This window comes from Colossoma macropomum, unplaced genomic scaffold, assembly GCF_904425465.1.
Source record: "Colossoma macropomum unplaced genomic scaffold, Colossoma_macropomum, whole genome shotgun sequence".
NCBI classification, from domain to species: domain Eukaryota; kingdom Metazoa; phylum Chordata; class Actinopteri; order Characiformes; family Serrasalmidae; genus Colossoma; species Colossoma macropomum.
Window position 1 is genome coordinate 34212675 of NW_023494805.1, and position 16887 is coordinate 34229561.

Consider the following 16887-nt stretch of genomic DNA (forward strand, 5'->3'; position numbering starts at 1 on the left):
TATTTTAAAAAAACACAAATTTTGAAAAATACACTTATTTTATTGAGCAAATACAAAGTGGGCTTGCGCTACTTGCACCACTTGTGAATGCTGGCCAGACCTGTATGTATTATTAACCACTCTGTCCTTGGGAGGTTGGTGCCAGGGACCTCTGAAGTGACATTAAGGCTGTGAAATGAAACTTGTGCCAGAGGAGAAATGGAGAAACAAGACATTACCAATAGCCAAGATCAGTTGCTACAGAAGGCCAGCCTGTTTACTTCTGTGTGAATTGAAAAAAAATGGACTTCCTGGGAAGCACATACTAATATTTGCTTGGTGTGAGGCTGCTTCAGCAGGTTATTGAGGCAGACAGCAAAATGTTGTCATGAATTGTCATTTGTTTGGAACATTCTTGGTCTCCCATTCATTTCTCTGTTCAGTCCGAGTTTCTTTTGGAGGAGATTTTTTGGGTGAATTTGGTGTCTTGATAGGAGAAAAACTTGGCCACGGTATCCCTTCACAAAGCACCACTCTTGCGAACCACCAAAATAGCTCCTTCTTGTGGGTGAGTTACAAGCCCCCACGAGGAGCTTCACCTCTAAAAAGGTCAGCACAATACCATAGCGCAGTAGGGCCGAAACCTACTTTCAAGTCCTTTTTTCCAGATGCTTAAGTGAGCTGAATTTCTCAGAGACCCATCCTAATCCAGATTGCAGGGATGACTTAAACAACTGTTCTACTATGGATTGAGCTGCCAGGAAATTTGTGTCTGTGAGCATTTTCATAATGTCAGGCATTGAAAGAAGCTGCCAAACAGGCTTGTTTGCAAAAAGGTCAGTCTGAGGCTCCGTCCACTGTCAGTGTGTTCTGGTCCTTTGTCACTTTGTCTCATGGCTGTTGCTGATACTGGTCCTCAGTGGCAGTAAAGTAATCCTCCAGGACGCTCTGCATGTAGTCGAAGGTGGGCCGCTCCTCAGGCTTGGCTTTCCAACATGAAGCCATGATGTCATACAGCTTGTTGGGGCAGTTTTCAGGCCGCTGCATCCGATATCCTCGCTGCACTCTCGCCATCACTTCAGCATTGCTCAAACCTGCAGAAATGTAGATATGGCAGTAACTCTTTAAGATGATAAAAATGCATAACTGAATTTGTAATTTATTAATAATTGCTACATAATATGTTTCTTCTGTTTAGAAATAGATATATCTTTGAATTTGACTTCAATATGACAAATGTAAAATAACTTTAATCTGGGTGATGTTCATTATCAGTATGACTTATGAGGTAGTTTAGATGTCATGGGCTTTACTACTTAAAACTTTATCTATGTTCCTCCTATGATAGCTTAGGGCAACTTTAAGAACATATAGGAACTATATTTAACCTGGGGGGGAAATTGCTAAGTTACAGCAGCAATAACAGACCAATACAAATCACACACATTAGGTGGAGCTATGAAATTTACAGAATTTACAGAGGATTTAATCCACACTAAGGGTTTACAAAGGTGTTCTTGAATGACAGTGAACATTTCCGTGATCTAAATTAATGTATTCCTTAAGTTGAGGTTGTAAATACTATGTGTATGTACAGTATATATTTTGTTGTAAAATATGTAAGTAAAATATATAAACACATCCTCTACAGGGAACAAACTAACATATAGCATTTTCTGAGAATTTAAGGGCACAATTTCTATTTATTTAGTTTTTTTTCCCTCTAATTTGTTAAAATAAACAGTAATTGTAAGGTAAGGTTTTTGTGTTAACTTATTTTTACTTGGGAAATCAACATAATGTATTGTTCTAGATGAGAGTAGCTGGTAACTTTGACAGCTACACTTTCAGAGCAACTTTTCCAGAATGTTTGTTAACTAATACTGTCTCATAGAAACGAAACATGGTTGTCTTTGAATGTGTTTAGAAATAGAGTCTCTATCAATGATTCATATTTCTTAATTTGGCCACTAGGGAGCAGCAAACACCACTCAGTATTCACATGTCATATCACTGGAGTTGACACTCCACAGTAGATTCAAATCCAAATGTAACTGATATCACTGATGGATGACCATCCTTAAAAGTACACACTGTGGAAATATTACCCTATATGACCTGTCTGTTAAACAGAATAGCCGTTGTGTAAAAAAAAAAAAAAGCTGTTAAACCTGTTGCCGGAGGGAAAGGAAGCTCTTTAACGCCTGACTGACCTGTGTAGGGTATTCTCCCATAAGTGATGATCTCGTAGAGCAGGATGCCAAAAGACCACATATCCGATTTTATAGTGAAAGAACCGTAATTTATAGCCTCTGGTGCCGTCCACTTAATGGGGAATTTAGCACCTAAAGAGAGAAAACAAAAGCATGCAGTGGGTTCATGTCACACTAATAAAGTACTGATTTGTTTTGTAGTTTTTCAAATGTAGTGAATTTGTATTTTTAATACTGATTGTCATTGTACTGATGTGTGTAGTGCACTGTTTATTGAACTTATATTTACACCATTTTCCAGGTAATAACAGTATGATGCCAATAATAATAATAATAATAATATGTTCCACTATATAGACAATAAAGATATGATGGCATGCCAAAAATGGCATAATATAGTATAATATAATACAATATAATTTATCTATTAATGATATTTTTATTATTATTATTATTATTATTATTATTATTATTACAGTTTTTCACATATATAAACTATGTGTTTACTTCTCAGGGAGTTTTTAGTAGTTGTTGAAGTTGATGTTCATGTTTAATTTGTCTGAGGATTCATTTTTGTGCTTATCACAGTATCCACAATATGGTATAGTCCATATTATGAGACCATGTGTAATGGTACACATGTGACAATGGTAGTGTATGGCCGCACCTTCACTGGCTGAGTATTCATTTTCTTCAATGACTCTCGCCAGGCCGAAGTCAGCGATCTTACACAGCAGGCTCTCGCTGACTAGAATGTTAGCAGTTCGTAAGTCTCTGTGAATGTAGCTCATCTTCTCGATGTAGGCCATGCCCTCTGCAATCTAACACACAGACACAAACAGGCTTCCATTACGTCTCACTCCTACTGATGCTGAACAATGTTCTTCTTTTCTCTTTTTCCTCACCACAAACACCATGCTTCACAGGAGTCTCAGTTCTCTTTTAGTATTTCTGTAGTTCTGAGAAATGTTCATATAAATATCACACATCTGTTAAAAGCACAATGTAGTTTTTGCCATTTAACCTAATAAAACCCAATTTAGTCGTGGGCCTTTGTGTGCATGTGGGTGAATGCGTACCTGAGCGCCAAAGTCGATCAGTTTAGGCAGCTGTATTTTTCTGCCTGGTGGACTCTTCAGAAAATCCAGCAAGCTACCTACAAGCCAGACACATATGTAAAAGATATGCAGGAGGAAATGACCTGAGGGAACCTGTGGACTTGAATTGTGTAAATTATACTGCCCTGCCATTCAGAAGTATAGAATCATTAATCATACCAAAACTTGTTAATGTACACACAAAGACAATTTGTAAATTTAAACATTTGAAACTAGAAACCAATGTTTAAAGTAATTTGACAACAACAAGGTATTAAATTATAATAATAAACTGTAACTATCTATTTAGGTAATTGTTTTGTCAAGTTATCTGCTTCGAGATTTGACCCAATACCTTTGAAATAAGCTGAATTATGGATATTCATTTTATTAGTACTTAATTCTTAATGCTCCCCAGCTTTCATTCTGGAATGATCTATGGCGCCGTTCATCATTCTGAGCACTTTAAAAATGTCTTATTTTGTATTTATGGCTTCCTAGCGCCATACTTATTATTTGAAAACTGTCAAGTTGTGTGGGATTAGTGTATTAGAAACATTTTACACATTTATCTTTAATCAAATTGGTTTTATTCTATTGATAATATTTATTCCAGGCTTTTGAATGGTGGTGTATACAGTCCTATGCAAAAGTTTGGACACCCCAGTCAAATTATGTTTTGTGATTTTCTGAGTTACTTATTTGTTTGGATGTGTTACTTATTTACACTTAGAAAATCATTAAAACATGTCATTTGACCAGGGGTGCTCAAGCTTTTGCAAGTGACGGTGTGTATGCCTGAGTATAAGTGTGTTTACCATTAGCCATGAACTCTGTGATGATGTAGATGGGCGTTGTTTTGGTGACTACGGCGAAGAGGCGGACCAGGCGGTCATGCCGAAGAGTTTTCATCAGGTTAGCCTCCTGCAGAAATGCCTCCACTGACATAGTGCCAGGCTTCAGAGTCTTCACTGCCACCTTGGTGGTGTTGTTATAAATGGCTGAACAGAGACAGAGCGAGAGCGGGTGATATGAACAGCTTATCCAAATCGCTCTTTCATAACCAAATGAACACAAATAACTGGGAAGTGGAAAATAAAACTACAAGTGCTGTTACCGAAACTGACGACATTTACATTCCTAGAAAGGATAACAAAATGCAAGCGCAATAAAAGTGAGAAAGAAAAGAGAGAGAGAGAGAGAGAAAGAGAGAGAGAGAGAGAGAGAGAGAGAGCAAACAGGAAATTGTGTCGAATCATAAACATGAAAATCTACAGTTGCACGCAAACGTTTGAACACCGCTGGTAAAATCCCATGTTTTGTTAACACCTTACACGGCAGGGGGCCCTAAGGTTCATTACACACTTCTATATCCTAAGAAAAGCTCAGCCAATTTGCACTGAAGTCCCTGTAGTTAAGCTTTAGTATGTAAACCTCCTACGTCCATTTTTTGTCGTTCTTCAGTTTTTGACATAATTTGAAAAGGCCTCTTGCCCTTTACATGATTTGTAAATTTCATGATGAATGGACCAAAAGAAATGACCCAGAATTACTTGGAAAAAGTCTGGTTCCATTGACTTACATTAAATGTAAAGTACGTTTTTTCCTTCTCCTGTAAAGTTTGGAGATATGAGGTTTTCTTCTAAAAACAGTGGTATTAGCAAATCAAGAAAACATGATATTTGACCAGGGGCGTGCAAATCTTTGCATACAAAATACACACTTATACACACTTACCCAACCAGACCTCTCCAAACTGACCAGCTCCAAGTCTCTTGACCATCCGAATATTTTCTTTTGAAACCTCCCATGCATCTTCATCCCACTGAATTTCTGCTTTTGGCTTCACACACGGTTTGCCTAATCGCCGACATAATCCGTCAGCTTGTTCTGAAAAAAGATCCACATGAAAGGCCAAGAAAGAAATCAAGTTTAGTCCAACAATCAACAACTTTTAATCCTAACTAGACACACACATCCACACACATATCTAAGCTCAGCTGGCTCAATTATGAGTCAAAGATTCATTAAGACCACTTACCTGCTTATTTTTAAATGCACAGAAAAATGTATGACACAAAGTTTAACACATTCTAAGTTCAGGTGTCTGGTGTTCATATGAATTATTTACACAGGATTTGATTTAGTGCTGCATTTTGTGTAGGTTGACACTAATTTTTACCCAAAAGAACGTCCTGGTTGGAACTTCAAAACATACAGACATCTTGGCCTTTCAGTATTTCTACATGTTAACTGCATGTCACCTGATTTTTAAACAATTATATCAGGAAAATCAGTTCAGGTAAATAGAAGTATTTCTTCATACTGGTTCAAATGCGCAAATACAGTAATATTAATGTGCAAGTTACTCAGCATGGATCTGATGAAATTCTTACATACTCTCATAGTACTTGATGAGTTCATCCATTTTTTTGAAGGTGACTCTTGGGGAAATGTAGAATCCTCCATCATCCAATGGACGGATCTTATAATGTTTTACCGCAGCTGAACCGTTAGCACTCACGTCCCGCACTGACATGGAGTAACACCCTACACACAGTGACACAAACAAATACACAAAGAAACATTAAAAAACTATTCAAAAGTTGTTATATGAATATGTTGTTACTATATGTACAATAAAATGTGAATAGTTATAAATCTTATTAATTAGACATCAGTATTAGTAGATGTTTTATTCAATATTTCAGGCATTCAAGCAATGTATGCTAATAAATATGTGATTTGTTCTCCGCAGAAGTGGCACACATGTACATTCTTAATTGGATATATGTTACATTCATCCTAACGATGGGCTGTTGTTCATCATTGTTGTTCAAGCATTGAATTGGTTTCACACTCAGTTTGTTCTTACCCCAAAAAGTCTACAGTCCCACCCACTTTTAGCCCAAATTTTCCCATGGTTGTCCCCAAACATTCTTATGAGATCACATCTGGCCCAACGAGACTAGTATCACTCACTCATGGTAAGCAGGCTGAAGATTCTCCACAAGGGGGCACTATTAGTACTAAATAGATTGTGGTGCTTTGCATTAATGACTCTGTGTGTCTTGTTTTCAGAGAATATGTTCTTTTATTTTGACTGATTTACCCTGATTTTACTGTGTCTGTGTGTGTGTGTGTGTGTGTGTGTGCGCGTATGTATGCTTGCATTTCAGACCTTCAGTAGTCTCACTCTTTCGGATGAGGAAGGCACCTGGTTTATTAGCAGGAGCCAGCAGGTATCTCTCTGCATCTCTTCTGGGGATGTTCTTAAAGTACCAACTGTAAAATAAAATAAATAAAAAATTAATAAATAAGCAAAAGTAAAAAAAAACAGAAATGTGGTAGTTCACATGTGTCTGCATCTAAGAGACAGTTAATAATAGTAAAGATCTGGGTTGCTTTGTTTTCTAAGAGCACCTCCAGTAGTTCTTCCTGGAAAGTTAATAATTACACATAGAGAGTAAGACATATAGAAAATTAAAAAGACCACATTAAAAATGTAAATGGCTAATTAAAGTGATTCATTTGTAAGTGAATTGCAATTACAAACTCAGCTAGACTGAATGCCAAGTACCAGCATGGGTCTCCAATGACAGCAACAGGTCAGCAACAATCAGAACAATCAGAAGTTAGTTGGTGTTTAAACTGAGGTTTGAAAAAGAGATGGCACAATACCAATTTTTCTTTCTCCGACACAGAATCCGATATTGAAACTTGGAGTATCAGCTGATATCGATATCCTATATATATACTTATATATATATATATATATATATATACATGTTCTTTTTTAACACTGAAGTACTTCTCTTAAGATGGTCTTCTAAAAGCTGGCTACAATAGACAACTAACAACATCGCATCACACAGTGTGAAAGTGTGCTATTTCAGACTAGATTTGTTACAGGGTTGGATTAGGTTCATTCTTTTTCCCTCTGATACTCTATCCAGCATTTAACCACCACTGGTTATTTTTTATCTGTTCCAATTTTTTTTTAAATGTTGTGACAGGGTGTATCGAGAAAATTTCTTGACGAATTGCAATATTTTGCCACATCACCCACCCATAGATTGGTGTCATATGTAATTATAAAAATGTTAAAAATGAATGTGTCATAGGGAACCATGTGGGAAAACATGGATAAACTGCATCAGCAAAGGTTGCAGCTCAAAACTGCTCAAAGTAACCAAAGCACTGAATCAGAACCTCTGAATCTCAACAAACACTTCACTGCGAGCTTCACAAAGCTAGAATTTGACAGTTGAGAACTGCTTAATCTCTCAAAGAACTGAAAGGTTTCTTCCTTGAAGGTTATAATATCCTCTTTCATTCAGTTCAGGACTGTATGAAAGCATTCTAAGAAAGACTGAAGCTGTTCTAGCAAAAGATGGTCTAACTTCTTATGTTCTCCTTACTGGTTAACTTCTTAATAGTGAGATGTTTCCATTACTTTGTCTACCTTGCATTTTGAACTGTGTCAACTATGAATTGGATTATTTTTGAAGTAGAACAGATCTACTGCCGGGTCATTGTGGGTTAAAGTTTTCAATAATAAAAACAAAGAAATTCACTTGATTTTCATAATATGTGTTTAACATTCATGCTCACTTCTGCTATAGTCTCTCTTGACACATGAAAAGGTTTTGCTTTATCTGGTACAGACAATCTTGTTATCAAGGCGACTAGCTAGTCATTTCATTTTACATACTTTTTTGCATGTTGCTTCAATACTGTAGATTACAAATAAACAGTACTGTACAGTACTGTGCAAAGGTTTTTGTTACCTGAGAAAATGAGTATTAAAAAGCACAGTAAATGGCCACTTGCTCAGAATAAATACAAATAGCATCAATACAGCAAGTCTTGATTTTACATATCTCAGTGTTTGCATAACCAAATGGCGATCCAAACTTCTGCTTGTGGACGCTCAGTATTATTTGTTAGTATCATCCAATATCTAGATTGTTTCTAGTTATTTATGTGTATTTGCATTTGCTCTAATGTTTAAAACATATTTTAAGCAATACGTTTACGTGTGGAAGATTTTCACAGAGTACTGTATATATTTTTATTTGATTTATTTCAGAAATTAATATGCAAACCATGGATAAATTAATGGCAACCCTACATTAAAATGAAATATTGAACTTTGCAGTAACTAAAAGGACTTCAATAAATGATCCCTTTCAGTTTATCATAGAAATGTACATCATTTACAATTTACAGTCTACTTAGATAGGCAATTTAAATAAGTGAAATCGCAATACTTGGTATGTTTTAGTCACAAAATATGACTTTCATCTGGTATTTCCATTGTTTTGTTTCCCTACTGAGGATATGGTATGAGCTCATACAGGTTCTGAAGTGCACTTACTCATTTGACTCTATGCTTTCTTCTGCCTCCACATAATTGTAAGGTATCAGGCCTTCTTTGCCAGAGGCCAGAGACTTAGCTCTCCACCAGTCACCATTGCTGCCACACACACAACACACATAGTGACAAAAAAGTTTATTACAGCCACATTTGGTGTGTGCACTCTCTCAGAAAGGTGCTAAATTAGTACTAAACTGTCACTGAGGTGGAACCTACAAGTGTACGTCTTTAGTAACATTAGTTAGGGAACACACCCTTACAGAAAAGTCACAGAGATTTCAAATGTGAAGAGTTCATAAAACCATGTGTTTACAAGTAATCACACGTTTTTCAACATGTGAACGTTTTCACATGTGATCACACATTTTTTCACACATGAACACGTTCTTTCACACGTGAAACTCTTTTGTAAGGGTAGTTACCATATTCGATTGCAGTTACACTGTATGTTCAAAAGTTTGTAGACACATGCTCATCCAATGTTTTTTCATAAATCAAGGGTATTAATAGGGAGTGCTGCTTCAGTAACAGCCTCTACTTTTCTGAGAAGGCTTTACACTAAAAGTTGGAACATTGCTGTGAGGATTTGACTGCATCCAGTCACAAGAGTATTAGTGAGGTCAGGTAATGATGAATGATTAGTTCTGGATTACAAACCCCACTCAGAAGTGTCTGGATACCCTTGATCACACAGTGTATATTTATTATATTTTTCCATATGCCTTGTCTTGACTCCAGGCTTTTTTTCTCCAGGCTCCAGGCTTTTTTCTCTATTTTAAAATGTTATGAAAAGGTACAAATATGCCCCTTTCCCAATTTTAAAGCTAATTAATTTTGACAATGCCCTGCTGGTGACATCCCGTATAAATAAAAACAATGCCTGGCCACACTGTATTAACCTAGTAAGGCATGAAAATGAGATAATTAAGTTGTGGTCACAACTTGGTAAGGCATGGGGACGAGATCCTAATGCATGGCCACGACTTGGTAAGGCATGGGAATAAGATAATTAAGCCTTGACTACAGCTTATTGAGGCATGATCTCATTCCCAGGCCTTACTAAGTCGTGGCCATGCATTAGGATCTCATTCGCATTTAATTTAATTAATACACTATGGCCACTCATTATTTTTCAAACAGGATGTCATCAGCAGGGCTCTGAAAGTTTTGAAATTAGTAACTGAATAAAGAGCCTGGAGTTCAAGGAGCTCAGGACAAAAACCCAACAGCCTATGAATTATGAATGAGTATAAGCAAAGGAAGAGTTGTAATGCCAAAAAAAAAAAACCTTCCATTGCCCATATAAGTAATTTAATTACTATTAAAACAATACACACATTTAAAACCTACAGTAAAAATGTGAAATCATCAATATATTCATGAAAAGGCTGTTAAATAGTGCAAAATGTCCCCTGTGAACATGAATGAAATTTACCTCTAAAACTTAGTCAGTCTACATAATTGGGCCTTAAGGATAATGTCATACCTTTAAAGATACATTTATGCTTGATAAATAAAAATGTAGCTGTATAGTGGCCTTTGTTCCTGACACACATGTATGCTTGAGAAAATTTCACAACATAAGTTATACTCACTCTTCCAATACTTGGAGTTTCTCTCCTTTTTTGAAAGACAGGTGAGTCTTATTTCCAGCTTCATATGCGTATAAAGCAACCACGACCTTCTGTTTTGCACTGGCGTCTGTGGATACACAAAGATCATATTTTCCATGCTGAGCAAAAGGTGTGCATACTTGTGTGCTGTCATAACCAAACTTTGTATCTTCTAGGTAATTTTGGACTATTTTTTATTAATCTGTTTGTCATAAAAACACACAATTAAAATGGCAAAAAAATAAAACTACTGCCCACTACTAATCTGAAGCTTCATTTATTTCAGGACCAAGGCTGTGAAATAACAAAAGTAAAGAGGTAAAAAGAGAAGAAACCTACAGTAACCCCTACATATAAACACAAATATATGTTTGCATGTGGCGTCATACCATCTATACTCTGCAGATCCTGTCCAGGCAGTAGAGAGGAATTCTAGAGAACAAAACACCAGAGTGAGCGTGGAAATACAGTGGAAACTCTGACATGCAAATTCTGAGGGTGTTTACCCTTCTCATGGGAGTATCAAACTTCGTCAAACTATTTGAATGTGTACACAATTTGACTGATGAGTGACAAATGCTTTCCATTTAACAGTTGTGTGTTCATGTGTGTGTATTTGCAAGTAACACAGTTATGATGTAGCTTTACTAACAGCAAAAAAAGCACCTGGAATCTAGAAAAACTGAAATTAGCATTAATGAAACAATGAAAGGAATAAAAATAAACACTTAATTTTGATTTTGTGCACTTAATGTAGTGTAAAATGGACACATTCACTGGGAGGTTTTTTGTGCTATTTGCTTGCCATTCTATAATCACTGACAGAATATCAGTTTTAAACAAAACACTGTAAATGCAGGTTCTAATGGGTCATAGAATTTGTGGTGTGGCTGTAACCCTTTAAACTGCAATGTTCCACATGTGGATCCACATTTCAGTTGCTCACTCACATGACTACTTAAATTCTGACTACTTAAATAAAAAATTTGTAATTAAGTAATTAAGATGTAAATAAGTAATTCAGAGAGGTCTGATGTGAAATGTTTTGTTCTAGAACAACTTTCTGAGTCAGAACAACAACAACAAAAATGTGGCTTTTCCTAAACAGGGTATGTAAACAAGAACATAGTTTCATTCTGAGAGGGCGTGGGGTGGGGGGATACAATTACTGCATCCTGTTTTGAATGAGCCACCTATCCATGCTAAGCTGGCTAGTTAGCCGGCTAATGACTAAACCAGTGGCCACCAAGTGTGCTGGTAACACGTGGCTTGCAAAACGTGAAAACTCAACTGTTAAACTTTACATAACTGCTAATATAACTTAAAAAAAACCCAGAGAAAAGTGTAAACAGTTTTACTTGGGTTGCTGAGAGCAGGTTCAGCAGTTCCCTTAACCATGTATGTACCGCATGTGTGAAGAAGTGTCATAGTTTCACGATAATGTAAAGGAGCAGCACTAAGCATAACCACACCTTCAAAACAGCCAATAGGAAGGCAGTGCATCTTTTTTTTAAAAAAAAATATGAACACTTAAAAAATCCCACCCGTAGACACGCCCCTGCTTGAAATAGCTAAGAATATGTTGCCTGAGACATTGTTTTACAACTTTTTTTGAGATGTGGTTATTGTCTTTTAAAAGCCATTCATGGTGGCGGGATACATGCATTATAGGACAAAATAGTGATTTTTCCAGATTTACTATTGTTTTACCATAAATAAAATAAAAGTAAATAAAAGGCTATACTTGTGTTGTAAACATTGCAACCGCTGATTCCTATCACTTCCATTGAAAATACATTTTGCATTGGTAGGTTTCTCTACAATTAACCATTTCACCTCAAACCACTCTGAATAACTTTGTTTACATCTCAACCACTGAACCATGCAGAAGTTTAGAAAAATTGGTGGAATTCCCCTTTAACCTCTGAATTATGAATTATGAATTTTGAATAATGAGTCTTAAAGAGGAATTACACCAATTTTACACCAAATTTATGCATAGTGCAATTGAGAAAGTCATCCAGAGTGGTTTGATGTAAAATGGTGCGCTATAGAGCGATTTGCTGACTTGGATTTCTTTACAGTAGTGATGATAGAAACCAAGGGTCGCAATGTCTACAACACAATTGTAGCCATTTTATTCACTATCTAAAATGACCCATGATATTACACACATTCTGATTTTCTATATGTAATGTTGATCATTTTAAAGTAGTGGTAAACTTAGAGGTAAATCTGGAAAAAAGCTCTGCAGCAACCTGTCTACCATGAATGAATTTTAAAAATACATTTTGAGGCCACCAAAATCTTACCTCAAAACTATAAAACATTGTCATCATGTATCTATAACTATTTCCTGTAAGAACTTCCTGTGCATTGTAGCACTAAAACCCTTGGATGTCTGGTTTCTGTCACCACCGTCGTAACAATTCTGACTCGGTTATTTACTCTAGAACGGAGCATTTCACATAAAATCACTTTGAATGACTGTTTCATTATGCAGACATTTTGAAAAACTGGTAAGATTGCCTTTTAATATCAATAACTACATAAAAAATCCTGGGGTTAAGGATAAAAACAGTCTACGAAGTAGCTACAAGTCATTTAATGCCAAAGACCACTAATAGCAAAGGGAGTTGTAATGACAAAATAACCTTAATTTCTTCATGAAAGTGATTCAAAATTGTAATCTAATCATTAGAAGTGAATTTAAAGATATAAACTCATAAATATAATCACCTTTGTATTTGGTCCTTGCTGAGTTGGCTCTCTGGTATATCTGTTTTTGTGGGCTGTGTGATTTTGTGTCTGTTCAAGGGTACCATTTTTTCCCCTAGAGTTTGCACATCCCATACTTAAGAAAGAAAGAAACAAAGACAAGCAAACAAAGATGAAAAGAAAGATATGTGGTTAAATATTGTTAGTTAATTACAACTCTTTAGTTACATATAGTACACAGTATATAGAATGTAATTATACTCCATTACGATACAGTCTTCACAATTATACTGCATTTGTATTTTACAATACTGTATTGTAATGACTGTTAAAGTTAATATAACCAGACAGCAAAATAAATGAAATAATTTCTTGACAAAGCTAATTAAAGGTTTACACCTTTGTCAATGGTCAAGGATTAGAGAGAACAGATATTGGATATCTGTTACAGACAGACGCCTTGCTTCATACACGTGGTCATATCCATAAGTAGTTTTCCTCTAAGGATCTAGTGCACCTGACACATCAGTAAGGCTCACAAACGCAGATCCCCTAGTTTAAAACTTTATTTAAGACAGCGTTAAATGTTTGATGTTATGTGAAATGGTTTCCAAACCAAGGCAGAAAATTGGACAGCATAAACCCTCAATCAAGATATACATACAATCTCAAAAATGATGGTTCTTCAAGGGTCCTTTAGTAAAGGGAATAGTTCTGTTTAGAACCATGAGTTCTATATAGAACCATTTCATACTTAAATGATTCTTCGCATGGTGAAATTGTTTTTCAGATTGGTGGAAAATGTGTTTATATACGGTTCTATATAGAACCCCTTTTGGTGTTATATAGAACCCTTTTCTTTTTAAGAATTTAGCTTTAACCAAGACTGACAGTTTTTAAATGACTTTGGAAAATAACACTGGTAAAACGTTGGGGAAAGAGGAGATGAAGGAGAGTAGTGGGCAGGTTCAAAAACTAAAGCTCACTGTAAGCCAAAAGACATAGTTTCACACTGAGGTTGGTGGCTCTGTCTTGAAAACTAAATGATTGTCTGTGAAAAAGAAATGAAAATAGGAATTGGAGAAGAAAACAGAAGTAGGAATTTAGCGTGAAAAAAACAACAGACCAGTAGTATGAAGAAGCAACCGGTGCACCACACAGGTGGTGACTGAGAAGTGCTACATATTAGATTCATCTGAATAAACTTTACATCTGTGCAATAAAATTAAATATTGATTACATGTACAGTTGTTTGCAAAAGTTTTGGCATCCCAGTCAAGTGTTTTGTTGATTTTCTAACATCCTCTACAGAGGACACACTTCTGCACATCTTAATGTACAATTACTGCTTATTTGCTGAAGTAAACTTGCTGGTAAAAACAATAAAACATCAAATGTGGCTTGTGCAAAAGTTATGACACATTTTATAGTTTGTGTTATTTTTTTTCAATTTGTTAAACATAGCAAAGCAAAAATTGTAGACTAACAGTTGCAAAAAAAATGCTATACGTAAATGTATTCCCTGTAGAGGATGTGTTAACTTACTTTCACTTAGAAAATTAACAAAACATGTAATGTTGGAATTTTTGCATATCACTGTATGTAAATAAATAGAGAAAGAAATCACCATTACAAGTCCAAGCCAATAAAGCTGAAATAGCAGTAACATAAGATGTATTAAAATGATACATTCAAATGTATTGGTTAAGCTGTCATGGCTCCAGTGTGAGAGACAGTAAAATATGACCTATTTTTGCCAAGTTGGATAGCCGTCCACTTGATCAGGTGTTGATCAGTATTGCTCTAGTTTACTTACCTAATCCTGTAAAGTTCCCTCAGTGCCCAGACTCCAATCTCTGTCTCCTTATGTCAGCTTGGCAATATACTACAGTCTTCCTGAGTCTGTGAAAGTGTATGTAACCTTTGGCATAATGCTGCGTCTGTGTTGTTCACCATCCAGGCCACTCTGTCTATCAGCTCAGCTAGACTCGATGACTTTATTCCACTCTATTTGCATACAGTCAATTGAAGAAGAAAAACAGAAGTGAGTGTAAATGAAGTCATTTACAGAACACCAGCAGCATGAAGTGGCAAGCTAAATCCACACTCAAGTAAAATTTTTATTATTTTGGTAAAACAATAACTCAAATAGAAGTAAAGGTACCTTTCAAAACTTGAGCAGGGGTGCAAAACTACTAGGCCAAAAACTACTGAGTACTGAGTAACATACAGAACTTCAGTGGAACGTCTTAGTACATCCAGCACCTATCAGCATCGGAACTGGAGTTAGGCTCTGTTCTTCTCTTTCTGGGATCCTTTTTTGACCAGAATGACACCTCAAAAAACAGAAATGTAATTAATCATAAAGCAGTACAGATGCAGAAAAAATGCAATATGAAATTGAATACAAAAAAGAATTAGTAATTAAATGTTAATGACTACAATTTAACTTTGAAAATACTCAGGAAAATACAAATCCATTAATAAATTACTTGAGTACATGTTACTGAGTAAATGGATCGACTAACTATCCAGCTCTGTATGTAAGTGTGGTAAAAAAAAATCACATACTACATGATACATTTGTGTAAATTGACTAAATTGACTAAATATTAGTCAATAATAACTGATAAATATAAACACAAAGAAAGAAAGAAAGAAAGAAAGAAAGAAATGAGAACATGAGGGACAAAGGAAAAAAAAAGAACTGCCAGCCTTTTCTGGTTTTGTGAGCTCACTGCAAAATCAAATCGGATTCAAGCCACAGCTACATAACATCAAAAACAGAAAAAAATGAACACATTGAACAGAACACCCCTTCAAAGAACGCTCTGTAATACGAAATTACGAAACTAATTTACCCCAAAAGACTACATTTCCCATCAGCGCTTAAGGCACGATAGTGTAGAGCTTCCTGTTTATGTTACTCTGCGCCGCCTGCTGGTAGTGTCGGTAGGGACCGGGTGAGCCATTTGAAGGGAGAAGAGTGAGGCGTCATGCTGAAGGCAGGAAACGTTCCAAACCTTACTGTATTTAGTCACGACGCTGTTGACACAGTCAAAGCGATTATATTTCAGCACTTTAACATCACACAATGTTGATGTGTCGACGTTTCTGACCATAAAACCTAATGAGTGTGAAGTGATGAACCAGTACTTAACTACATGCTTTCAGTCGGCCTACACATTCATATAATCAGTGTTTGATATTAGCTATCATTATTTGAATAGTTTTGTTCAAATATGGTTTGTTTCTTATAGCTCTCCTGTCTTATAAAGTTACCTTTTCTGTTATAAGTTTTCCTCAAGTGTGTTCCAAAGGCACTCACCATGACAAGACCATGAAGCATAGTAGAGAGTTCCTGTCTATGGGATGTGCAATGGTGGCCTCACACATGCCTTTTGTCATTGTGTTCTTCGTCTATCTGTCCATCCTTTTCTTGTACATTTATAGAAGGAAGAATTAAGTGGGGGAGACATACTCTAAAGAGCTGTGGCCAAGTGCACGGAAAACACTTTCACAGTATGGGGTGCCCATGGAACCATCTGGTATGGTACACCCACACATACACACTAGGTGTGATTCAGTATGATACAGTGGTGTCTTAGTGCGATATTTTTTAATACAGCAAAAATAAGGAGTGCCCAAATATGAGCCATGTGTTCATAAACTATATGGACCGAAATATTGGGACACACCTCTTAATCATTGAATTTAGGTGTTTCATTCAGTCTCATTGCCACAGGTGTATAAAATCAAGCACCTAGCCATGCAGTCTGCCTTTACAAACATTTGTGACAAAATGGGTTGTTCTAAAGAGCTCACTGAATTCGAGCGTGGTGCTGTAATATGATGCCACCACTGCAACAAGTCAGTGCGCGAAATTT

At 36.1% G+C, this 16887-nt stretch overlaps 1 protein-coding gene across 1 annotated transcript; it reads right to left on the minus strand.

The window, feature by feature from the left end:
• Positions 1–63: 63 nt before the first annotated feature.
• Positions 64–14957, minus strand: LOC118826647 (tyrosine-protein kinase Lyn-like). The gene is made up of 13 exons (XM_036597674.1): positions 14817–14957; positions 13022–13136; positions 10672–10714; positions 10265–10370; positions 8670–8768; positions 6471–6574; positions 5690–5839; positions 5027–5179; positions 4108–4290; positions 3272–3348; positions 2860–3013; positions 2193–2324; positions 64–1073 (listed from the first exon to the last, which is right to left on the minus strand). The coding sequence occupies exons 2-13, from the start codon at positions 13133–13135 to the stop codon at positions 871–873; spliced, it is 1518 nt and encodes a 505-aa protein (XP_036453567.1). The 5' UTR covers position 13136; positions 14817–14957; the 3' UTR covers positions 64–870.
• Positions 14958–16887: the final 1930 nt, after the last annotated feature.

Bases quoted from the DNA above. Each gene is read 5' to 3' on its own strand.
- LOC118826647 (XM_036597674.1), bottom strand. From the start codon at position 13,135: ATGGGATGTGCAAACTCTAGGGGAAAAAATGGTACCCTTGAACAGACA. The intron at 5,180-5,689 runs GTATGTAAGAAT...ATCTTTTTTCAG, and splicing joins ACTCATCAAGTACTATGAGA to AACAAGCTGACGGATTATGT. The intron at 3,349-4,107 runs GTAAACACACTT...TCTGGCTTGTAG, and splicing joins CACAGAGTTCATGGCTAATG to GTAGCTTGCTGGATTTTCTG.